Source organism: Rhopilema esculentum, chromosome 8 (assembly GCF_057945365.1).
Source record: "Rhopilema esculentum isolate cy_ngs chromosome 8, ASM5794536v1, whole genome shotgun sequence".
Taxonomy (NCBI): Eukaryota; Metazoa; Cnidaria; class Scyphozoa; order Rhizostomeae; family Rhizostomatidae; genus Rhopilema; species Rhopilema esculentum.
The window spans coordinates 2,931,148-2,958,698 of NC_142822.1; the positions used below are offsets into that span (position 1 = coordinate 2,931,148).

Below are 27,551 nucleotides of genomic sequence, written 5' to 3' on the forward strand. Positions count from 1 at the left end.
ACAAGTAATTCAGTATCAGGATGGCAGAAGAATACTCAAGTATCACCAAGAATTCCCATGATTTACACATCGAAATCACATCTGACTTTACCGGATCTCTGAAGATAAGGCCCAGCAGTGTTTCATCTTCGTACATAGATGATGAAGTAGGATCTGATGTCGGTCATATTTATGACAAAAGTCGGGAGCTCAGCACATCAGTTGGAAACCTTAGCCAGTTATCGAGAGATTACGCTCCAGTCCAAGGGGATGAAGAAGTTCAAAGTGACAGTGACCTTGAGTATGTTGTCATTGATTTCCTCTCTGACGAAGAGGATGACGCTCAAAAATCTTCAACTAGTAGGTCTGTTTTGATTCTTTGCAAATATAATTCACGGCATTTTCGACGTAAAACCATCGTTACGAGTTCCTTAATTATTTTTCTAACGAAGAAACGACGTAGCTGTGGTAACGATTCGCTGTTACGGCGAACAGAATGGAGAAGTTTTTGCAGTTTTGCGATGTATTTGTTACGAAGACAGCTGAGGGTGGTGATATGTAGGACGAGGTATTGGTATTACATTTGCCCATTTAGCATCGTCATTACGCTGATTCAAAAACGAAGACGAATACAGATTACAGAGTTTGAAAAGGAGTACGAGACGCAAATTTATCGAGCAGAAGGGGATCAGGAAGAATCTTTCCGTATCTATGTTGACAGAAATGATAGCAAATTGTCTCTAGGCGCAGAGGAAGAAGAAGAGGAGAGCAATTTTTGTCACAGCTATGTCGCATCCGAAGATGGGTACCAGATCTCTTTTATTGACGAAAAGGAGAATCGAGAATTGAGAACATTGTCTCTTTCCGCTGATTTCACGCGTTCGTTTGAGCTGAAAACACAAAGTTTATTGTCAGTCAGCTGTGGGAGTATCAATGGTATAAACTCAAGGGGTAGCAGTGACTTTGACGAGGATGATGTATTTCAAAGGAGTACCGAATACAGTATCGAATTTATTGACGAGAAACCAGTGCAGAAAACGAAAGCAAAAAGACGGAAACCGAAGGACAAACAATATAAAAGGCTAATTACTGCATCAATATCACATGAAGATTTGGATTTTAACATTAATGAGCCCTCTTTTGAAGGAAGCGGAAAAAAGAATGGGGGATTTGAGATTGTTTTCACGAACGAAGACAACCCGGAAGTAAAATCGAAGTTGACACTGTCAGGTGACTTTTCAAAGTCATGTGAAGAAGTTCTTCATTACCCTAGGCCTATTGCCGTTGATATTGACATAGAAGATGATCGCATTTCCAAAGAAGACTATATAATAGTACAAAATTTTCAAGAGCAAAATGGCAATGCTTCTACTTTTCAGACGAGTACGCCTAAAAAAGAGGATTCGAAGACTGATTTGGGGAAAATCTCAAAGCATGGTAGGGAAAAATCCATTTTGAGTGCTGCGCGCCAACACAAACCCAACCAATCCCAACAAACTGATACTGATCCGACGTTAAATAAATCAAGCAATCTTGAGGAAATAGCCCAGATTTTTAACAACAATTCAGACGAAAATAAAGAGAATTTTACAATTTTCTTTCTAGAAGAAGAGCGTATCCGAAAACAGAGCTCCGGTTCTTTGCGATCAAAATTTACAAATGTTTTCAGCAGTATTTTGACAGGATCTAAGAAAAAGATTATAAATGATGAAGGTTCTGTAATGGATGGTTTCGAAGAAGAAAAGATATCAGTGCAACCATTAGTTTTGAATACTATAACCCAAAATACGAAAAGAGATGATATCGAGATAAAACAAAGAGAGGGCGAACATGAACCATGGAAAAAGCGTCAACTTACTGAAGAAATAAATACAATCGCCACAGACGAATGGATTGTCCCATCGGAATTTCACAGCAAAACGCCAGAGGTGGTCATTTCGGATCAAATCGATGTGGCAGTAGTAGAGTCAACTGACTTCAACTTTGAAGACTTGGAAGAGGATCAGACGGACAAAGAAACTTCTGAATCTACTCCTGAAGAGGACGAAGACAGTCTGGACAAGCATGATGAAGAAGCGACTTTTGAAACTGCTTCCACAGAGATAGTTCCTAGAAGAGTTGTTTACAGAGAGAAGATTGTGCAGTCAGATGAACATGACAATAATTCGTTATCAGATCTGAAAGGCAGTGAAGTCTCTCCTGATTACAATATTCAATATGTCGAAGAAGAAACAATTCCACAAGGTGGTTTCGTGAGGACTATTTCTGGGAAAGTGACCGGGAGGTTTAAACGAATTTTCAGGAGTTCTAAAGAAGAGAAAGCACCTGAACCAGAGGAAATATCAACCGAAGAGGAGACACTCTCCGTACAACCGCTGAGTTTGGAACCTGTTAGTATTGCTGACAGTAAAGACAACGTAGACGACGATGACACTGAGGCTAGGCGTGCTCTGCCAGTTGTAAGGGTAACTGTTGATGTAGGTGATATGGAACCAGAGGTTGTCATCTCAGATGAAATTGATGTGGCAGTGGTAGAGTCAACTGACTTCAACTTTGAAGACTTGGAAGAAGATGAGCCGGACAAAGAAACTTCTGAATCTACTCCTGAAGAGGACAAAGACAGTCTGGACAAGCATGATGAAGAAGCGACTTTTGAAACTGCTTCCACAGAGATAGTTCCTAGAAGAGTTGTTTACAGAGAGAAAATTGTGCAGCCAGATGAACATGACAATGATTTGTTATCAGATCTGAAATGCAGTGAAGTCTCTCCTGATTACAATATTCAATATGTCGAAGAAGAAACAATTCCACAAGGTGGTTTCGTGAGGACTATTTCTGGGAGAGTGACCGGAAGGTTTCAACGAATTTTCCGAAGATCTAAAGAAGAGAAAGCGCCTGAACCAGAGGAAATATCAACCGAAGAGGAGACACTCTCCGTACAACCGCTGAGTTTGGAACCTGTTAGTATTGCTGACAGTAAGGACAACGTAGACGACGATGACACTGAGGCTAGGCGTGCTCTGCCAGTTGTAAGGGTAACTGTTGATGTAGGTGATATGGAACCAGAGGTTGTCATCTCAGATGAAATTGATGTGGCAGTAGTAGAGTCAAGTGACTTCAACTTTGAAGACTTGGAAGAAGGTGAGACGGACAAAGAAACTTCTGACTCTACTCCTGAAGAAGACGAAGACAGTCTGGACAACTATGATGAAGAAGCGACTTTTGAAACTGCTTCCACAGAGATAGTTCCTAGAAGAGTTGTTTACAGAGAGAAGATTGTGCAGTCAGATGAACATGACAATAATTCGTTATCAGATCTGAAAGGCAGTGAAGTCTCTCCTGATTACAATATTCAATATGTCGAAGAAGAAACAATTCCACAAGGTGGTTTCGTGAGGACTATTTCTGGGAAAGTGACCGGGAGGTTTAAACGAATTTTCGGAAGTTCTAAAGAAGAGAAAGCACCTGAACCAGAGGAAATATCGACCGAAGAGGAGACACTCTCCGTACAACCGCTGAGTTTGGAACCTGTTAGTATTGCTGACAGTAAAGACAACGTAGACGACGATGACACTGAGGCTAGGCGTGCTCTGCCAGTTTTAAGGGTAACTGTTGATGTAGGTGATATGGAACCAGAGGTTGTCATCTCAGATGAAATTGATGTGGCAGTAGTAGAGTCAACTGACCTCAACTTTGAAGACTTGGAAGAAGATAAGACGGACAAAGAAACTTCTGACTCTACTCCTGAAGAAGATAAAGACAAGCTGGACAAGCATGATGAAGAAGCGACTTTTGAAACTGCTTCCACAGAGATAGTTCCTAGAAGAGTTGTTTACAGAGAGAAGATTGTGCTGTTAGATGAACATGACAATAATTCGTTATCAGATCTGAAAGGCAGTGAAGTCTCTCCTGATTACAATATTCAATATGTCGAAGAAGAAACAATTCCACAAGGTGGTTTCGTGAGGACTATTTCTGGGAAAGTGACCGGAAGGTTTAATCGAATTTTCCGAAGGTCTAAAGAAGAGAAAGCACCTGAACCAGAGGAAATATTGACCGAAGAAGAAACACTCTCCGTACAACCGCTGAGATTGGAACCTGTTAGTATTGCTGACAGTAAAGACAACGTAGACGACGATGACACTGAGGCTAGGCGTGCTCTGCCAGTTGTAAGGGTAACTGTTGACGTAGGTGATATGGAACCAGAGGTTGTCATCTCAGATGAAATTGATGTGGCAGTAGTAGAGTCAACTGACTTCAACTTTGAAGACTTGGAAGAAGATGAGACGGACAAAGAAACTTCTGAATCTACTCCTGAAGAAGACGAAGACAGTCTGGACAAGCATGATGAAGAAGCGTTTTTTGAAACTGCTTCCACAGAGATAGTTCCTAGAAGAGTTGTTTACAGAGAGAAGATTGTGCAGTCAGATGAATATGACAATAATTCGTTATCAGATCTGAAAGGCAGTGAAGTCTCTCCTGATTACAATATTCAATATGTCGAAGAAGAAACAATTCCACAAGGTGGTGTCGTGAGGACTATTTCTGGGAAAGTGACCGGAAGGTTTAATCGAATTTTCCGAAGGTCTAAAGAAGAGAAAGCACCTGAACCAGAGGAAATATTGACCGAAGAGGAAACACTCTCCGTACAACCGCTGAGTTTGGAACCTGTTAGTATTGCTGACAGTAAAGACAACGTAGACGACGATGACACTGAGGCTAGGCGTGCTCTGCCAGTTGTAAGGGTAACTGTTGACGTAGGTGATATGGAACCAGAGGTTGTCATCTCAGATGACATTGATGTGGCAGTAGTAGAGTCAACTGACTTCAACTTTGAAGACTTGGAAGAAGATGAGACGGACAAAGAAACTTCTGAATCTACTCCTGAAGAAGACGAAGACAGTCTGGACAAGCATGATGAAGAAGCAACTTTTGAAACTGCTTCCACAGAGATAGTTCCTAGAAGAGTTGTTTACAGAGAGAAGATTGTGCAGTCAGATGAACATGACAATAATTCGTTATCAGATCTGAAAGGCAGTGAAGTCTCTCCTGATTACAATATTCAATATGTCGAAGAAGAAACAATTCCACAAGGTGGTGTCGTGAGGACTATTTCTGGGAAAGTGACCGGAAGGTTTAATCGAATTTTCCGAAGGTCTAAAGAAGAGAAAGCACCTGAACCAGAGGAAATATTGACCGAAGAGGAAACACTCTCCGTACAACCGCTGAGATTGGAACCTGTTAGTATTGCTGACAGTAAAGACAACGTAGACGACGATGACACTGAGGCTAGGCGTGCTCTGCCAGTTGTAAGGGTAACTGTTGACGTAGGTGATATGGAACCAGAGGTTGTCATCTCAGATGAAATTGATGTGGCAGTAGTAGAGTCAACTGACTTCAACTTTGAAGACTTGGAAGAAGATGAGACGGACAAAGAAACTTCTGAATCTACTCCTGAAGAAGACGAAGACAGTCTGGACAAGCATGATGAAGAAGCGTTTTTTGAAACTGCTTCCACAGAGATAGTTCCTAGAAGAGTTGTTTACAGAAAGAAGATTGTGCAGTCAGATGAATATGACAATAATTCGTTATCAGATCTGAAAGGCAGTGAAGTCTCTCCTGATTACAATATTCAATATGTCGAAGAAGAAACAATTCCACAAGGTGGTGTCGTGAGGACTATTTCTGGGAAAGTGACCGGGAGGTTTAAACGAATTTTCAGGAGTTCTAAAGAAGAGAAAGAACCTGAACCAGAGGAAATATCAACCGAAGAGGAGACACTCTCCGTACAACCGCTGAGTTTGGAACCTGTTAGTATTGCTGACAGTAAAGACAACGTAGACGACGATGACACTGAGGCTAGGCGTGCTCTGCCAGTTGTAAGGGTAACTGTTGACGTAGGTGATATGGAACCAGAGGTTGTCATCTCAGATGAAATTGATGTGGCAGTAGTAGAGTCAACTGACTTCAACTTTGAAGACTTGGAAGAAGATGAGCCAGACAAAGAAACTTCTGACTCTATTCCTGAAGAGGACAAAGACAGTCTGGACAACTATGATGAAGAAGCGACTTTTGAAACTGCTTCCACAGAGATAGTTCCTAGAAGAGTTGTTTACAGAGAGAAGATTGTGCAGTCAGATGAACATGACAATAATTCGTTATCAGATCTGAAAGGCAGTGAAGTCTCTCCTGATTACAATATTCAATATGTCGAAGAAGAAACAATTCCACAAGGTGGTGTCGTGAGGACTATTTCTGGGAAAGTGACCGGAAGGTTTAAACGAATTTTCCGAAGTTCTAAAGAAGAGAAAGCACCTGAACCAGAGGAAATATCGACCGAAGAGGAAACACTCTCCGTACAACCGCTGAGTTTGGAACCTGTTAGTATTGCTGACAGTAAAGACAACGTAGACGACGATGACACTGAGGCTAGGCGTGCTCTGCCAGTTGTAAGGGTAACTGTTGATGTAGGTGATATGGAACCAGAGGTTGTCATCTCAGATGAAATTGATGTGGCAGTGGTAGAGTCAACTGACTTCAACTTTGAAGACTTGGAAGAAGATGAGACGGCCAAAGAAACTTCTGAATCTACTCCTGAAGAAGACGAAGACAGTCTGGACAAGCATGATGAAGAAGCGACTTTTGAAACTGCTTCCACAGAGATAGTTCCTAGAAGAGTTGTTTACAGAGAGAAGATTGTGCAGCCAGATGAACATGACAATGATTCGTTATCAGATCTGAAATGCAGTGAAGTCTCTCCTGATTACAATATTCAATATGTCGAAGAAGAAACAATTCCACAAGGTGGTGTCGTGAGGACTATTTCTGGGAGAGTGACCGGAAGGTTTCAACGAATTTTCCGAAGATCTAAAGAAGAGAAAGCACCTGAACCAGAGGAAATATCAACCGAAGAGGAGACACTCTCCGTACAACCGCTGAGTTTGGAACCTGTTAGTATTGCTGACAGTAAAGACAACGTAGACGACGATGACACTGAGGTTAGGCGTGCTCTGCCAGTTGTAAGGGTAACTGTTGATGTAGGTGATATGGAACCAGAGGTTGTCATCTCAGATGAAATTGATGTGGCAGTAGTAGAGTCAACTGACTTCAACTTTGAAGACTTGGAAGAAGATAAGACGGACAAAGAAACTTCTGAATCTACTCCTGAAGAAGACGAAGACAGTCTGGACAAGCATGATGAAGAAGCGACTTTTGAAACTGCTTCCACAGAGATAGTTCCTAGAAGAGTTGTTTACAGAGAGAAGATTGTGCAGTCAGATGAACATGACAATAATTCGTTATCAGATCTGAAAGGTAGTGAAGTCTCTCCTGATTACAATATTCAATATGTCGAAGAAGAAACAATTCCACAAGGTGGTTTCGTGAGGACTATTTCTGGGAAAGTGACCGGAAGGTTTAATCGAATTTTCCGAAGGTCTAAAGAAGAGAAAGCACCTGAACCAGAGGAAATATTGACCGAAGAGGAAACACTCTCCGTACAACCGCTGAGTTTGGAACCTGTTAGTATTGCTGACAGTAAAGACAACGTAGACGACGATGACACTGAGGCTAGGCGTCCTCTGCCAGTTGTAAGGGTAACTGTTGACGTAGGTGATATGGAACCAGAGGTTGTCATCTCAGATGAAATTGATGTGGCAGTAGTAGAGTCAACTGACTTCAAGTTTGAAGACTTGGAAGAAGATGAGACGGACAAAGAAACTTCTGAATCTACTTTTGAAGAAGACGAAGACAGTCTGGACAAGCATGATGAAGAAGCGACTTTTGAAACTGCTTCCACAGAGATAGTTCCTAGAAGAGTTGTTTACAGAGAGAAGATTGTGCAGCCAGATGAACATGACAATGATTCGTTATCAGATCTGAAATGCAGTGAAGTCTCTCCTGATTACAATATTCAATATGTCGAAGAAGAAACAATTCCACAAGGTGGTTTCGTGAGGACTATTTCTGGGAGAGTGACCGGAAGGTTTCAACGAATTTTCCGAAGATCTAAAGAAGAGTTAGCACCTGAACCAGAGGAAATATCAACCGAAGAGGAGACACTCTCCGTACAACCGCTGAGTTTGGAACCTGTTAGTATTGCTGACAGTAAAGACAACGTAGACGACGATGACACTGAGGCTAGGCGTGCTCTGCCAGTTGTAAGGGTAACTGTTGATGTAGGTGATATGGAACCAGAGGTTGTCATCTCAGATGAAATTGATGTGGCAGTGGTAGAGTCAACTGACTTCAACTTTGAAGACTTGGAAGAAGATGAGACGGCCAAAGAAACTTCTGAATCTACTCCTGAAGAAGACGAAGACAGTCTGGACAACTATGATGAAGAAGCGACTTTTGAAACTGCTTCCACAGAGATAGTTCCTAGAAGAGTTGTTTACAGAGAGAAGATTGTGCAGCCAGATGAACATGACAATGATTCGTTATCAGATCTGAAATGCAGTGAAGTCTCTCCTGATTACAAAATTCAATATGTCGAAGAAGAAACAATTCCACAAGGTGGTTTCGTGAGGACTATTTCTGGGAGAGTGACCGGAAGGTTTCAACGAATTTTCCGAAGATCTAAAGAAGAGAAAGCACCTGAACCAGAGGAAATATCAACCGAAGAGGAGACACTCTCCGTACAACCGCTGAGTTTGGAACCTGTTAGTATTGCTGACAGTAAAGACAACGTAGACGACGATGACACTGAGGTTAGGCGTGCTCTGCCAGTTGTAAGGGTAACTGTTGATGTAGGTGATATGGAACCAGAGGTTGTCATCTCAGATGAAATTGATGTGGCAGTAGTAGAGTCAACTGACTTCAACTTTGAAGACTTGGAAGAAGATAAGACGGACAAAGAAACTTCTGAATCTACTCCTGAAGAAGACGAAGACAGTCTGGACAAGCATGATGAAGAAGCGACTTTTGAAACTGCTTCCACAGAGATAGTTCCTAGAAAAGTTGTTTACAGAGAGAAGATTGTGCAGTCAGATGAACATGACAATAATTCGTTATCAGATCTGAAAGGTAGTGAAGTCTCTCCTGATTACAATATTCAATATGTCGAAGAAGAAACAATTCCACAAGGTGGTTTCGTGAGGACTATCTCTGGGAAAGTGACCGGAAGGTTTAATCGAATTTTCCGAAGGTCTAAAGAAGAGAAAGCACCTGAACCAGAGGAAATATTGACCGAAGAGGAAACACTCTCCGTACAACCGCTGAGTTTGGAACCTGTTAGTATTGCTGACAGTAAAGACAACGTAGACGACGATGACACTGAGGCTAGGCGTCCTCTGCCAGTTGTAAGGGTAACTGTTGACGTAGGTGATATGGAACCAGAGGTTGTCATCTCAGATGAAATTGATGTGGCAGTAGTAGAGTCAACTGACTTCAAGTTTGAAGACTTGGAAGAAGATGAGACGGACAAAGAAACTTCTGAATCTACTTTTGAAGAAGACGAAGACAGTCTGGACAAGCATGATGAAGAAGCGTTTTTTGAAACTGCTTCCACAGAGATAGTTCCTAAAAGAGTTGTTTACAGAGAGAAAATTGTGCAGTCAGATGAACATGACAATAATTCGTTATCAGATCTGAAAGGCAGTGAAGTCTCTCCTGATTACAATATTCAATATGTCGAAGAAGAAACAATTCCACAAGGTGGTTTCGTGAGGACTATTTCTGGGAAAGTGACCGGAAGGTTTAATCGAATTTTCCGAAGGTCTAAAGAAGAGAAAGCACCTGAACCAGAGGAAATATTGACCGAAGAGCAAACACTCTCCGTACAACCGCTGAGATTGGAACCTGTTAGTATTGCTGACAGTAAAGACAACGTAGACGACGATGACACTGAGGCTAGGCGTGCTCTGCCAGTTGTAAGGGTAACTGTTGACGTAGGTGATATGGAACCAGAGGTTGTCATCTCAGATGACATTGATGTGGCAGTAGTAGAGTCAACTGACTTCAACTTTGAAGACTTGGAAGAAGATGAGACGGACAAAGAAACTTCTGAATCTACTCCTGAAGAAGACGAAGACAGTCTGGACAAGCATGATGAAGAAGCGTTTTTTGAAACTGCTTCCACAGAGATAGTTCCTAGAAGAGTTGTTTACAGAGAGAAGATTGTGCAGTCAGATGAATATGACAATAATTCGTTATCAGATCTGAAAGGCAGTGAAGTCTCTCCTGATTACAATATTCAATATGTCGAAGAAGAAACAATTCCACAAGGTGGTTTCGTGAGGACTATTTCTGGGAGAGTGACCGGAAGGTTTCAACGAATTTTCCGAAGATCTAAAGAAGAGAAAGAACCTGAACCAGAGGAAATATCAACCGAAGAGGAGACACTCTCCATACAACCGCTGAGTTTGGAACCTGTTAGTATTGCTGACAGTAAAGACAACGTAGACGACGATGACACTGAGGCTAGGCGTGCTCTGCCAGTTGTAAGGGTAACTGTTGACGTAGGTGATATGGAACCAGAGGTTGTCATCTCAGATGACATTGATGTGGCAGTAGTAGAGTCAACTGACTTCAACTTTGAAGACTTGGAAGAAGATGTGACGGACAAAGAAACTTCTGAATCTACTCCTGAAGAAGACGAAGACAGTCTGGACAAGCATGATGAAGAAGCAACTTTTGAAACTGCTTCCACAGAGATAGTTCCTAGAAGAGTTGTTTACAGAGAGAAGATTGTGCAGTCAGATGAACATGACAATAATTCGTTCTCAGATCTGAAAGGCAGTGAAGTCTCTCCTGATTACAATATTCAATATGTCGAAGAAGAAACAATTCCACAAGGTGGTGTCGTGAGGACTATTTCTGGGAAAGTGACCGGGAGGTTTAAACGAATTTTCAGGAGTTCTAAAGAAGAGAAAGCACCTGAACCAGAGGAAATATCAACCGAAGAGGAGACACTCTCCGTACAACCGCTGAGTTTGGAACCTGTTAGTATTGCTGACAGTAAAGACAACGTAGACGACGATGACACTGAGGTTAGGCGTGCTCTGCCAGTTGTAAGGGTAACTGTTGATGTAGGTGATATGGAACCAGAGGTTGTCATCTCAGATGAAATTGATGTGGCAGTAGTAGAGTCAACTGACTTCAACTTTGAAGACTTGGAAGAAAATGAGACGGACAAAGAAACTTCTGAATCTACTCATGAAGAAGACGAGGACACTCTGGACAAGCATGATGAAGAAGCAAGTTTTGAAACTGCTTCCACAGAGATAGTTCCTAGAAGAGTTGTTTACAGAGAGAAGATTGTGCAGTCAGATGAACATGACAATAATTCGTTATCAGATCTGAAAGGCAGTGAAGTCTCTCCTGATTACAATATTCAATATGTCGAAGAAGAAACAATTCCACAAGGTGGTTTCGTGAGGACTATTTCTGGGAAAGTGACCGGGAGGTTTAAACGAATTTTCAGGAGTTCTAAAGAAGAGAAAGCATCTGAACCAGAGGAAATATCAACCGAAGAGGAGACACTCTCCGTACAACCGCTGAGTTTGGAACCTGTTAGTATTGCTGACAGTAAAGACAACGTAGACGACGATGACACTGAGGCTAGGCGTGCTCTACCAGTTGTAAGGGTAACCATTGATGTAGGTGATATGGAACCAGAGGTTGTCATCTCAGATGAAATTGATGTGGCAGTAGTAGAGTCAACTGACTTCAACTTTGAAAGATTGGAAGAAGATGAGACGGACAAAGAAACTTCTGACTCTACTCCTGAAGACGACAAAGACAGTCTGGACAAGCATGATGAAGAAGCAAGTTTTGAAACTGTTTCCACAGAGATAGTTCCTAGAAAAGTTGTTTACAGAGAGAAGATTGTGCAGTCAGATGAACATGACAATAATTCGTTATCAGATCTGAAAGGCAGTGAAGTCTCTCCTAATTACAATATTCAATATGTCGAAGAAGAAACAATTCCACAAGGTGGTGTCGTGAGGACTATTTCTGGGAAAGTGACCGGGAGGTTTAAACGAATTTTCAGGAGTTCTAAAGAAGAGAAAGAACCTGAACCAGAGGAAATATCAACCGAAGAGGAGACACTCTCCGTACAACCGCTGAGTTTGGAACCTGTTAGTATTGCTGACAGTAAAGACAACGTAGACGACGATGACACTGAGGCTAGGCGTGCTCTACCAGTTGTAAGGGTAACCATTGATGTAGGTGATATGGAACCAGAGGTTGTCATCTCAGATGAAATTGATGTGGCAGTAGTAGAGTCAACTGACTTCAACTTTGAAGACTTGGAAGAAGATGAGACGGACAAAGAAACTTCTGAATCTACTCCTGAAGAAGACGAGGACAGTTTGAACAATGAACAAGTCATTGTCTATAGTTTTCCAACTGATCATGGTCTAGAGGCGAAGTCTTCTGACACCCCCCTAAAGTTTGATTTGGAAAGCAGTGAAATTAAAGAAGATCCTATAGTTCTGTTTACAGCCCCTGATTCTTTTGACTTAAAGACGTGGTCATTGGACGTTGATGTCAAGGAGGAGCCTATCATCGAGTCCTTAGTTCCTATTGAGTTTCTTGGGAAGAGCCAGCTGTGTGAAATGCGTTTGTTTGGTGAACCTAGCTGCGTTTACAAGATCCCTGTAGATGATGTCAGAACAGACTGTCACCACGTTTTCAAGAACGATGAAAGTTGCATATCTGGCTTAGCTGCGGAAGTACCTTTTAAGCTCAATAAGGATGGTAAGTTTGTGCTTCTGAATTTTTTTTTTAATTAGTTATTTCTTTTACATCCGAGAACCTTTCCATTTTCCATATATTTACATTTATTGGGCTTGTGAAAGTTTGGAGGTGAAAGACAATAGGGAGAATTAGAACCTGGTTTTTGCGTCTTTGTCATAAATTTGTAACCTTTTGCTTGGGATAAAATACAGTAAAGACGAAAGGAGGATGAGGAGTTGGCTGGTATATACGAGATTATTGTTGTAATTTTTTTTCATTATGAATGAGAACGGGAAGCAGGGTTTTTTGTCTAGAAACCAACAATTTGAAGAGTTATGAGCAGCTCTGTTATTTTTTCACGTCGATTTCTCCTGCAGAGCACAGCACAGGGACCATATGTTATTGTCAGTGACTCAGTCCTCGTGTTTGACAGTTATAGCGATCTTTGCAGCATTGTACATTAAGCTGCTTTAAAAACATAAAGCCACCTTGTCACTGCATTATAAGGCCTATGTTATGAAACAGTTTTAGCAGGTCTGATTAATTGTTGCAAACTAAAGAAAGGAAAGTTAATTCAAGATTGATCTCAGGCTGTTTGGTTTGCGCGCCAGATCCAAATTACGACAAATTTCTAAAATTCTCATAGATGTTATCATTATTGGTTCATTTCTGGAAATGATAATTTTGGCTGCCACCCCCCTCCCGTACACATAACTTAAGCGGCCCTCCCCCTCTGTATGGGCTGTGAATGATCAAAATAAAGAAAACAAATGTGATAGATATAGAAATAAAACCTTGTTCAAAATTGCATTTTGCAGAAGCTCAGCCTCAGCTAGTTTTTGATTTGTTCTGAACTTTCGACCAATTTTGAGGCTCGTGTTCTTATAAAATTGTTCTTATAAAAAGAAAAGAGTGTAATGAGGGTCTCAGCCGCAAAAGAAAACAAATGTGATTACATCTACAGTGTGGTGTTGTGGTTGAGAGGGTTTCTATGGGCATGCTATAGGAATGGCAGTTATAAAAGAACGTGGGGCGTGGCAACTAAAAGGACAAGAGCAGTGGGTTAGAAGTGTTGAAAGGTAAGAGTACAAAATGAAAAAGGTGCATCGTTTTGTATTGTAATGTCATGCATCAGGGGCACTTTTCACCGTTGTTTGAAGAGTTGGGGCGCATGCCCCAGCCCTAGGCCCCCGACTCCTACACCACTGAAAATAGCCTACTTGCTCAAAAAGAGGAGGCTTTCGCGAGTGGGCTGCGTGGGTTGTCGCAGCTGAAGGAGTTGGGGTCAGAAAAGGGTAGGTTGAAATCAACGGAAAACCATACACTGTCGGTCACAATCGTAAGCATGTTTTGCGATATATGATTTCCTACGACTTTTATAGCAGTATGGCACATCAGACCTATTCACTCGTTGAACGTTGTTTTCAACTCAATTTTACGATGATTTCGATTATGATTATTATGATGCATTCAGTCGCTGTTATCGAAAGAATGGGGGTATAAAATGTATTTCGTATTTGTCTGTGCCGTAACCCATTTAAAGGGTTTTTGTCCCTGACACGGCTGATTGCTGCTCTGTTAAGCTGTGATTAACCAACTTTTGTGTCTCGAGAAGCCATAGAATTCTTCGGAAAGCAAGGAAGTTAGGACACGTTTCGTGTGAAATGCACGCTATTTATCAATGCCCTGTTTCGGCAAATATATACTGGAATTTGGACGGGTAAGCGTTCAATACAGTTTTATTTATTATTATTAATTATTATTGAAGGCATGCAGTTGCCTATTTGGAGGCAGGCCTACCATCAATATCGTAAGTGATAGAGGGTCGTGATAATGCTTCAGGAAATTTTAAGGGGTCGTGCATGATTTCGGAAAATTTGCGTCTTTAATTTTGCAAAAGACTTCTTAGAAAATAAATATTTAATGCATCGATTGATCCTATGATTATATCTGCTATAGAGAAGCACCTTCGCAAATTCATAGCCACATTGTGATAATTTTGAGGTGTGTCATGTCTCAAATCTTCGAGAAGCATTTTTGGAGCAAACACAAAGTTTGGAAATGAAATGATTTTGCGGTTTGAATAAAGCACCAGAATCTGTAGAATTTTAATTGCGTAATTAGGCTGCACATAGTTATCCATCATTAACTTGGCTTTTTCGAGGGCAGAGTGCTTGAGTTTAACGACTGTTTTGCGTATTGTCTGCAGTTTTGCGGGAAAATCTCGTGCGCTAAGTTACCTCCATATTCCATAAATATTCCTATTAAATATCTCTTGGAAGTTGCTTGATTTTTGAGAATTTGGTTTCACCTAAGCGTTTTAAAGACGTGTAAGGTATCGTGTTAGACAGAATTTGTGAAAGACATCACTTATTTTTGTTTTTAATTGGTGATGTTAGGGAAAGGCTCACGAGCCTCAAACTAGGCCCGGACAAGAGAAAAGGAGAAATGATTAGGAAGCGAGAGAGGAAAGATAAAGTTTGTGAACGAATATACGCAAATATACAATATTAATGAATTTTCATACAAAAGTAACATTTGTCTGGTTTGCATGAACGTAATAAGTAAAAATATAGATTATATTTGGAGATTATCTTTAAAACATTGGAAGACGCTTAGGTCTTAGCTAAGATTGATGATCGATAATAAATTCAATTTGAACTGATGATGGAAATTAATCACTGATAATGTTTAATAAAAATAGAAATTATTTCCATGATAATGAATATTCTTTAGGGAACGGGAGGAACACTCGAGATTAAGATCTATGACGTCATTAAACTGAGAGGAACGAACGGAATGCTCCTGTCTCGGTTGACTGGAGAATGGACTATGTTTGGAGATTTCAGTGGTTTTTTTTCTTTCTTGCCTACAATGGCGGCGCCAGCCACTAAGCTCTGGGGGGGGGGGGGGGGGACAAACCAAAAAAATTTAAGCCACGCCCTTTTAACCACCAGAAAACGCCCTTTTACCAACAGGGAACGCCAATTTTATCCAAAGGGAACGCCTAAGACTAACTTTTGTTTGAAAATTGGCAGTTTAAAAATCATAGGATTACATCACAAAAAGTACGGTGTGAAAATATTACCCCTACCCCAACATTTTCTCATTGAGTTTGGACGAAATACAAAATCGGTTCTGCTGAGAACTGGGGGGGACGTGTCCCTCCCAGTCCCCCCCGCGGCGCCGCTACTGCTTGCCTAATACTCTTGACTATCTTTCCTTGCCGCTTCAGTGAAAACGCCTTCACCATGCATACTGTTGATTCCCCGGTGCCCTATTATATTATTTTCAATAGCTCTTTTCAGAGTTTATGTCCTCGTACTTTCTTTGTTGGATTTATGTCTCTTTTGTTTACCATGTAGCTAATTTGTTTCTCTGGTGATTGCGTAAACAGCTCACAAACAGCGCTGCGGTCAAATCTCAAGTTATGCATACTTTTCATGCCACGTTGTGCACAACTCTGGATTGGTCTGTGGAAAAAATTAAACCTTTAACTGAATTTTCGGAAGCTTCTATGATAAAAATTCTCTACTGTATCGATATTTTTACAACTATCATTTTTTCCTTCTTTTGAACCATGCACAATATTAATTACTAATTTAAACATTGGTTAAGCTGTTAACTGTAAATTTTATTGTTATCCTTAAACGCACTGTTAAGTTTATTGTTTTACTGGAATTTCGACCATGAATACAATTTGGAACTGCTTGGCTGATGGTTAGAGCTCTCTTGAAATTGTCAATATGAACATTATCAAATGCAATATTTCAAATGCTATTTATTGCAGATTGCGAGATTTTTAGTAAAGATGATTCGAAGAATAACGTTAAACAGTGCGATGATGGTATCAGAGCTGAAATGACAATTGAATGTGAAATACATGGCCTAGGTTTCGATGATTTACAGGAAGATATCATTCTAAGCGTAAAATTTTTGGCTGATGAAGATATGAGTGATAACAAAATTGAAGTGAAAACGGCTCAACCGACTGCAAGCAAAGTTAAGATGGAGCACGCATGTTCTTATTCATTTCAAAACGGTTCTATGAGCTCTGTGTTGCCCACGTTGGAAAACAGTGAAGCGACTAACGAAAACCAGACAGGTTTTAAAGATATTGATGCAAATGAAATGACAGTTTGCACAAGCACGCCAAGAAAAGGAAAAACAGAAAATGTTTCTGAATATTTAGAAATTTCCACAGATATAGCAAATATTTCAGACATTTCTGTCAATAAAAACGCGGAAAATAAAGACTTGTTAACTCGTGGTTTTGAAGTGGCAGATCCATTATCAACAGCAACAGAGGAACTTTCAGTTACGCCAGTTATAGAGACTGGTTCTAGGGGAAGCCATGAAGAGGGGGACGGAAATCTAAGTAAAACGAAAGGTCATGGTTTCAGGAGTAGTGAATCGTTTGTTCCCGGCGTTAAGGAACTACAAAGGTCGAAAAAGTCTGCGAGTGTGAAAACAGCCGAGACACCAGTGCGAGCAATCGAAAAAGAGTTAGCAAATGTTCGGAAGTTAAGGAAAGAAATAAATGCAAGAAAGCATATTGAATCGAAGCAAATATCACAGAGAATATTTGAGCAAGGGAGGAAGAGAGAGCTGCAACTGGTGCGAAAAATGCGAGAGAATAGTTTAAAGGAGTTAGAAATGGAAGAAAAGGCACAAAGACGAAGTTTTAAGAGTTCTGAGACAGAAAATGAAATTTCTAGGATAATAGATGCCAGAAAAAAGGCTAGTGAAACAAATGCTATCGGGCCTCGTACTGAATATGAGGGCAGTTTTTCCGATGACCTGCCACGCACACCTGTTGTATATCCTGAAATAAAAAGGAAGGGCGGCCATCGCTCGTTGTCCAGTTACTCAGATTCAAGCGATGAGATATTCATTGTTGCAGATTTCAATTCTGATACCAGCTCTACCCGCAGATCAGAGATAGATAGCGAACTTGAAATGGTTCGGGAACTGCGAAGGAGCATGAGTTTTGATTCCGAATCGAATGATTATGATGATTCAAGTACTGACGAAAGAAACAGCGTAAAATGCAAAAGGCTTGAGGAGGAGCTGGAAATGATAAACAGAAGTATGCGTTCAGCGAGCTTTGATTACAGCTACAGATATGAAAGTTCGTTGCAACAGAGGAAGCATGAAATTGAGATGGAGTTGAACATCATCCGCGAAAAGCCAGACGGCGTTGCTTGCGACGATATAGACACCAAATATAAAACTCTTGTTTATAATTGGGGCCATAGTTTACCACAAGAACCCAAGGAAGACGATGGTATTGTGAAAGCCATGAAGGAGAAGCCATCTGATATCGAGCGAGAACTCAAGATGGTGAGGCAAGTCAGAGAGAGCGCTGGTTACACACCAACGAAATCAAAGAACGACAAGGGAAATGAAGTTAATAAGGAGATTGGAGAAATTCGTCGCATTCGAGCTGAAGGTGATTTTGCCGATGTCTTGGAAGAAAGGCGGGCAAGGTGTAATTCCGTATCAGAAAGACAAGCCGAACTGGAAAGGGTACGAGCAACACGGCAGCGTTTGGTTTATAGTTCAGGCCGTCCGGAGGCACGGAGACCCATGTCCTTAACAGATGACGAGCTTGGAGATGTTCGCAGACTGAAGAGAACCAAGTCTCTTGGTAGTTTAGCCGAATTAAATGGCATTGGCCTAGATTCAACGAGTAGTCGGAGATCTTGGGTGTTTGGAGGTGTAAACGTGTTGCCATATAGAGAGGTTGCGATTGATGTGGACGCTAAGCCACTGAAGGATTCAAAAAGCAAAGAAAAAAAGCAAGGGTACGTGTTTTTGTGACTGTATACCATGTGCATTCACAAACGCAAACATCGTTCCCATAAACGCACATACACGCCAATTCGTATACCAGAGATTCCTAATACGTACACATAAATAACACGCATCCGTTTTTACCTCCAGGTTTACTTTTATATTAACACACTAACCTGCACTTTTTATATGATTAATTATTTTTATTTCAAGATTTTTTTAATTTCAAATTTTGCATGTCATTTTTTTATTTATGTTAATGGTGAGTGAAAAGGTTAAAAAATGTTCAAATGTTACTGACAGGTGGCTAAGAAAGGTGGTTTTTTCTCTAAATTTTCGGAAATGGAGAAAGTGCGAGATTTTAAAACTGTATCATTAGTTTCAAAGAATCTCGCTGAATTTCCAATTAGGAAGTTATTTGCCAGGGTGAAACCAGTCACTTTTGCATAATCGTTTGACAAGCTTTCGGTTCTCTACTTTTAAGAATATAATTGTCTTAATTGGCAAGGTTCTTTCAGTTTGACAAATATTATCAGAGATGCATGTATTTTTGTGAATATGAGGTGTTTTGACACCTCTTGTAAATAGGTACTTCGATTTTAAACAGAGGATAGTTGCCTGAAACTGCGATCTGTTGTAGATGTTTTGGAACCTAGGCAGTGCTTATTGTTGAGCAGTGCTAGTTAGTGCAATCTGCCGAGCGATAATGCTGACTTAAAAACCTTGGAATTGAAATTTGAATGCCAGTATGCTGCTTCGAACCAAAACTCGAAGCGTTTTGTTGGAGGTTTGTAGACTGAAAGAGACTGAAAGTTCTTTTCGAACCAAATTTAATGTAACCAGAAGTGAAACTTTCTGTCTCACGATACAAGCAAGCTTGAAAAAGGCATTTCTTTTTATGGAGACTTTAAAATATTTTGCAAAGGTAGTTAGGTAGAAAGTTCTGGACAGGTTAGAAAACGGGGAGGCACAGAAGAACCTTTGTAATAAGAAACCCTTAGGCTCTAGCATTAGGATATCTCGCCAAGGGTTGGGTAGAACAAGTTTAACTTCATTTTATTTTGTAACTCTCGACGGAAGTTACATAACAAGTTGTAGGGCTAAGATTTCTCTATCAACAAGCATGTAATAAACATCGGCAAGTCAGTCGTGAGGTTATCTGACCACATTATCGAGAGCGAGTTAGGCACAAAGCGCACAACCAACCATATACCTGTTACACAAAGCCTGGTTTCTATATAGTCGTTGAAGGTCGTTGACCGTCTTTAAGGGTCGTTGGTAAAACTGAAAGAACGACTATATGGAGACATCACAAACAGCGACCCACAATGACCCATAACGACTCGGTCGTTGTGGTGGGTCGCTGAGGTAGGACCAAGAAAGACTGACAACGACCCAGGGATTTTAATCGAAACATTCCAATGACTCGAAACGACTGAGAATGATTGTGATGCAAATTAGTTTTCTTATCACAAGTTTATTTCAAGATGGCAGATACTCAACAAAATAACAGTTTAGAGCTTGAAACTTTAAATATTTCTGATTTTATGGCAAAAGTTCAGATGTATGATTGTCTATACAATAAATTTAGTAAAGAGTTCCGGGACAATTTTAAGAAAATTAATAGTTTGGCTAAAATTGGTACAAAGTTTGGCATATCAGCTAAAGAGACAGAAATTAAATTCAAGAATATTCGAAGCTAAAGCCGATCCCCCCCAATTTATTGGCATGGATTGGCTCAAGTCATTCATCACGCATAGGGCATAGGACAACGCTACCAATGTAGCACCATTGAATACGAAACACTGGTGTAATCTTTCATCAACCTCTTCAAGTGCCAGTCATTCTGCAGCATCAACGATGCAGCAGACGGAGATGGGGAGTGACAACCATGAGGACGAGCAGCGGCGGCTCCAGCCTAGGATAAATGGGAGGGGGGGCAAAAGGTGTGTCAATGACCACGCCCTTTTGGACGATGCCATTTTTTCCGGAGGATACAACTCTTGTCTTCCTAGAAATGTCATTTAAATGTGACGATCTAGATAACGTACATATCCCCCCCCCCCCCGAAATTTTCTCATCAGGTTTGCAATAATTTCAAGGACCGACTTTCTGGAAAAGTGGGGGGACTATTCTCCCTCATTCCTTGCCAGTCGATGATCAATTTTGCGTAACACAGCCTACTTACTCTCTAAATTCAACACAGTATACTCAGAAAGGACCTGACTCTGAAACGTTGATTTTAAATCATATCTTTCCTTGTAAACTTAATATTGGTCCAATTAGCATTATTATTGTTATTATAAGTATTGTTGCTGTTGCTGTTTTATACCAATTTCTATTATAACTGTTATTCATTACTATTATGTATTGTTTCATGTTCTTAAAAAGGAGCATTGATTTTTCCGCAATCTCTCACATGCAGTATCTGCCATGAAACCTGCCCGCTTGCACTATTAAAATAATGTTTCAACTTGTTTCTTATGTTTCCAGCGGTAAATTTATATCGGCAAAGTCAAATTTGTCATCCCAGGGTCTTCAATGCTCACTGACTCTCTCCAATCCCCTGGAATAACATTCCCACTTGCATCTTTACTGTCAGCAAAACCCATCCCCGGTTTCCATCATTGGGACTCATAAAGACTGCCAAAGACTCTCAACGACCCTTAGCGACCATATGTAAACATGTCACAGATAACAATTTTCAACGACTCATAAAGACCCCCAACGACCCTCAAAAACCCCCAACGACCCTCAAAAACCCCCAACGACGCTCAAAAACCCCCAACGACCCTCAACAACCCTCTCCGACTATATTGAAACCAGGCTTAAGAGGTTATTAAAGGAAGTTTGCAATGAGGCTTGACCAATCAAAGCGCGACTCACGCTGAGTCAAATCCTTAAATATCCCTTGTTCAACCAAGAGAATAAAAATACTATGACACCACATGATCATCAAGGTTCAATGCATTGCGGTTTAACAGATTTGTCTTTTTTATATCAAAACCTGATTTATTTTCTTTTTTCTAGCTGATGAGGAAAATTTAGAGCACAGAATAAAGGCCAATGTAGTACCAGACTTGCAAGAGAAGAAATCTAGATTAGTTATCGAACAATTTGTTGAAACAGTTTTGAACAGAATTATCCGTAATGTATTTGTTTACGAAATCTCGAGAATACACCAAAAGGATCAAAAACCGAAGGATGCGACACAAGTAGAAGTATTGATAATTACAATGGAAGGTCAGGAACCAAAAGATATGACTGTCGAAGAATATTTAGCAATGATGAGGGAAGATCAGGAAACCAAAGATCAAACTGTTGAAGACTATTTAGCAATGATGAAGAAAGTTCGGGAGCCAAATGATATAACTGTTGAAGAATATTTGTCAATGATGAAGGAAGATCAGGAGCCAAAGGATATGACTGTTGAAGAATATTTGTCAATGATGAAAGAAGATCGGGAGCCAAATGATATGACTGTCGAAGAATATTTGTCAATGATGAAGGAAGATCAGGGACCAAAAGATATGACTGTCGAAGAATATTTGTCAGTGATGAGGGAAGATCAGGAAACCAAAGATCAAACTGTTGAAGAATATTTAGCAATGATGAAGAAAGTTCGGGAGCCAAATGATATAACTGTTGAAGAATATTTGTCAATGATGAAAGAAGATCGGGAGCCAAATGATATAACTGTTGAAGAATATTTGTCAATGATGAAAGAAGATCAGGAGCCAAAAGATATGACTGTCGAAGAATATTTGTTAAGGATGAAGGAAGATCAGGAACCAAAAGATATGACCGTCGAAAAATATTTGTCAATGATAAAGGAAGGTCAGGAGCCAAAAGATATAACTGTCGAAGAATATTTGTTAATGATGAAGGAAGATCAGGAACCAAAAGATATGACTGTCGAAGAATATTTGTCAATGATGAAGGAAGATCAGGGACCAAAAGATATGACTGTCGAAGAATATTTGTCAATGATCAAGGAAGATGAGGAACAAAAAGATATAACTGTCGAAAAATATTTGTCAATGATCAAGGAAGATGAGGCACAAAAAGATATAACTGTCGAAGAATATTTGTCAATGATGAAGAAATATCAGGAACCAAAAGATATGACTGTCGAAGAATATTTGTCAATGATGAAGGAAGATCAGGAACCAAAAGATATGACTGTCGAAAAATATTTGTCAATGATCAAGGAAGATGAGGAACAAAAAGATATAACTGTCGAAGAATATTTGTCAATGATGAAGAAATATCAGGAACCAAAAGATATTACTGTCGAAGAATATTTGTCAATGATGAAGGAAGATCAGGAACCAAAAGATATGACTGTCGAAAAATATTTGTCAATGATGAGGGAAGATCAGGATACCAAAGATCAAACTGTTGAAGAATATTTAGCAATGATGAAGAAAGTTCGGGAGCCAAAAGATGTGACTGTTGAAGAATATTTAGCAATTTTGAATAAAGATAAGGAACCCAAAGATAAGACTGTCGAAGAATATTTAGAAATGATGAAAGAAGACGAGGAACTGAAAGACATGCCAATAGAGGAGTATTTGAAAATGATAGAAATGAGAAGAAAAATTAAAGATAATGAAATTTTGAGCCAAATGAAAACTCGGAAATTGGAACTATTTACCTCAACATTCGAGTTTACTCGAAAAACGCCTTCCAGGTTGAATCCTTTCAAATTTTTCTCCGTATGTTACATTCATGATCGTCCAGTTGATCCAGAATGTAAGTCTATGCAAAAAGGAGAAAAATCACAAATAGACATAGAAATTTTAGGGCGATATGTTGCAGTTGAGGAGAGGACAGTGACGCTAGAATTCGAAACCATGGCAAGTTTACAGGCATTCGTTAGCACAGATAAAGATATTTTGGTGAATGGCATACATGTGCAAGAAGCAGGCATGGAATATGTTTTGCCTGTAACAGAGCTGGAGTCTCATATATCAAAATATGATGATACTGTTCCAGAGTTTGATCAGATTGCTTTGGAGAATCTGGTTCCTGAGATTGTAATCTTTGAAGAAAATTTTCCTTCGTATAAAGATACTGCTATTGAGAATAGTGTACATCGTTCAAAGCAAGAAGAAGATATGATACAAGATAATTGGATGAACGATAAAAAAGAATTAGACTTAGATAACTGTTTAGCTGACAAAGTCTACTTTTCTGCAAAGACACACCCAACGAGACATTGCACCGAGGTTTTGCTTTTTAAAAGATCATTGAGGACACTGCCATGGGTTTTGACTTTACGGTTCTTCGAATCGCCTGCTGCTGTCTCTAGTTTCGAGCCGAAAGCCGAGAACAGGATGGATGCAAGTGAAATAGACATTAAATCGAATTATGAAACAGCCATGCTATCTCTTCCGTGTCAGTTAAGGCTCGTTCAAGACAAAACTGTGTCTGTTATATATCAGACAGTGACTAGTAAGTATTCACTTGAATCGTCCAGAAGCATGCCTGCTTTTTATCAAGAAGTTGATATTAAGGTGAAACGTCAGGTACATGGAAGGGTTTCAGAAAGAGCGAGAGCTGAAGGAGATAGGAAAGTGTCAAGACCAGAAAAAGATAAGAGGCAAACTGAAGCAAAGGCGTTGAAAATACCACCAGTATTCAAGAAGACAGATGGAGGTGATGATAGAATTCAAATCAAAAAAGATTTTGGTGTTATGAGTCGAAGAAAACTATTAGAAGAAAAATGGCAAAAAAGCCTCCGTGAAAATGACAGTCTAAAGTCGCAGGAATTTAGAGGTATCGAAATTAAAACAAGTGAGATCATAGATGTTGGTGATGCCACAAAAAGTTCTGCGATAGAGAAGTTACCGCTTGGTGTCGAAGAATTAAAGGGCAATGCGAAGGTATCAGCCTATTTGTTTTCAAAGGGAAGGCAGGTTTATGGTGAAGCAGAAACTGAGGATAGTGTATTAGATACAACTAATGATTCTGAAGTTGGGAAGGGCAAAAAAACGCCTTTTAGAAGATCTAGGTCGAGGCAGAGCAGAGATGTGCCAAGAGTTATAATGAAACGACAGAAATTATCTGCCACACAGTTTGGCCACCAAGAAGACTCTGAAATATCTGGTACTGAGACGTTTACAGAGTCAGAAGATGGAAGTGCCTTTGCAATAACAGCAAGCCCAAGTGTATCTCCTAGAGCTTCGTTTAGATCTCATTTGCGTGAAAATGGCTTCGCGGTGGAAGATGGGAGTACATTTGCGGTGGCTGGCAGTCCACTGCCGCATTCAAAGGAATCTGATTTATCAGAAGCAGAAACCATTCCAGAATCAGAAGATGGCAGTTTATTTGCATTGACCGGTAGTGTTAAGGGACAGGTCTCCGAGTCTGAACTGTCTAGCAGTGACACTGTTGTTGAATCCGAAGACGGGTGTACTTTCGCTGTGACCGGGAATCGATCACGCCTAATCAGTGAAGGATCTTCGTTCGCCATCATTGGAAGTCCTATTCCCATTGTGTTGGAGGACGATACCCTTTTTGCTAGGGATCGCCATCAGAACGGAAGCGCGTATGCAATTACAGGAAGAAAGAGTCGATCATCCGAATCTACAGACGAAGACCTTGCAGCGAGGGAGCCACGCAGCAGGGAACTTGTGAAGAAGACAGGGGATAAAAACAAATCAAAGCTTGCGACTTTTGTATAACCCTTATTTGAAGGCAATCTGTCTCGTTGTGGATTGGTTAACGAGAACAATAGCTGGAACAATAGCCTAAACACGATTCCAGCGCTCTGCCATATTTTTTACAATGCGATAAATGAAAGGGGGACTGGAAACAATAAAAAGTCCCTTTGTTCTTATAATCAATCAACGTCGTGACAGATTGCCTTTAAGAGTAAACATTCTTCTGTAGGAAAACGTGAGTTATAACAGCTTGTTAATGATAAGCCCGCTGAACTTCGATCGGTAAATAATAGATTTTTTGATGTTTTCATTCAAGTTGAAAATCCAAATGATACTTTTAAAGTTGCCATCTAAAATTGAACAAACTGGGACAAACTACTTAGAATACGTCTGGCCAAAATGCAACAAAAACTCATATAGAAGAATCCTTTTTCTTTAGACATCTGATCAAATGATTCATCTCAAGTAAACAAGCGAACCAGTACAAAAATAAATGCTCTGATCACACGTTTATTTCAAGGTACGTTACTATCTATGCAGCCTAAATTTCACCGTTTAATCAGTGATAGCCCGAAATAGTTTGAACCCTGCTTTTTCAGATAAAGCATTTAATCAGTGGAGTAATTCCTTTTCTCGTAGTTTCATAGCAATATTTCTTAATTTGTAGCCTTTTTGTAAACTAGTTTGTTTGATTTTTAGTTTACGTTTATGTCTATTAAAGATATATTTTATAGGGGGTAAGTCACCATAAAAAAGCAGAAATGTATAAAGATTGATTTATCGAATTTAATAAATCATTTGACCCACCATATAACATAAATATTTTGTATTTTATTCGAATTTTATCAAATTATTTGGGGTTTGCAAAAGTTTGTTGATCTTTATTCGCAAAAAGATATTTTTTACAAAACATGTATTTAAAATTGTCTAAAGAATTTTGTCGCACTAAAGCTGTAAGGCTACACCGTTTGAAGTAGAAATAGAATTCTTTCACCTTTGGGATATTTTTATATAAATGATTTATTAACGTTATATTGTAGTCGCAATTAGTCATTTGATTAAAACATAATACGTTCAATTCAGTTAAAAAGACGTGTTGCCATCAGATACCATAACAGCTAAAACTGACACTCTCCATTCCTGTTTGCAGCAGATGTTCTATTAGATGTGCCTCAGGAAATTATCGTTATTTTCCTCACCAAAATTTTGGCAAAAAACCAAGGCTATAGGCTTAGGAAAATTGTCAAAAATTGACGTAAAATGTTTAGCTTTCAAACAGTTGTAAACCATAGAAAGAAGCTTTTAAATATATTTTAATCATGATTCAAGGGTATTTCTAACATTTACTTGAGGAAATTATCCTTATCTTTGTCACCAAAATTCAAGCAAAAAACCAAGGCTATAGGCTTAGGAAAATTGTCAAGAATTGATGGAAATTTTTTAGCTTTGAAACAGTTGTAAAACATAGAAAGTCACTTTTAAACATGATTTAAACATGATTCAAGGGTATTTGAAACATTTACCTGAGAAAATTATCCTTTTCTTTGTCACCAAAATTATGGCAAAAACCAAGGCTATAGGCTTAGTAAAAATGCTAAAAATTGATGGAACTTTTTTACCTTTCAAACAGCTAAAAGCTTTTAAATATGATTTAGTCATGTTATAAGGGTATTTCAAAAATTCATTTGTTGAAATTATCCTTATTTTTGTCACCAAAATTTTAGCAGCAAGCCAAGGCCATAGGCTTAGGAAAATTGCTAAAAATTAATTGAAATTTTTTAGCTTTCATATAGTTGCAAACCACATAAAGTATCTTTTAAACATGATTAAATCACGATTCGAGGGTATTTCAAACATTTACTTGCGGACATTATCCTTATCTTTGTCACCAAAATTCTGGCAAAAAACCAAGGCTATAGGCTTAGGAAAATTGTCAAAAATTGATGGAAATTTTTTTGCTTTCATATAGTTGCAAATCACATAAAGTAGCTTTTAAACATGATTTAATTATAATTCGAGGGTATTTCAAACATTTATTTGAGGAAATTAACGTTATCGTTGTCACCAAAATTCTGGCAAAAAAACATGGCTATAGGCTTAGGAAAATTGTTAAAAATTGATGGAAGTTTTTTAGCTCGCAAACAGCTAAAACAATAGAAAAAAGATTTTAAATAAATTTTGATTATGATTCAAGGGTATTTCAAACATATATTTGAGAAATTTATCGTTAACTTTGTCACCGAAATTCTGGCAAAAAACCAAGGCTATAGGCTTAGGAAAAATGTCAAAAATTAATGGAAATTTTTTAGCTTTTAAACAGCTAAAAACCATTCAAAAAAGCTTTTAAATATATTTGGATCATGATTCAAGGGTATTTCAAACATTTATTTGAGGAAATTATCGTTATCTTTGTCACCAAAATTCTGG

The 27,551-nt window shown here is 39.4% G+C and overlaps 1 protein-coding gene across 1 annotated transcript; it reads left to right on the top strand.

The window, feature by feature from the left end:
* LOC148959793 (uncharacterized) lies at positions 1–27,551 on the top strand (the record flags this gene model as incomplete). The annotated part of the gene is given in 2 exon segments (XM_089109585.1): positions 1–12,681; positions 21,487–27,551. Coding segments are annotated over 2 exon segments (16,320 nt in total). The 3' UTR covers positions 25,146–27,551.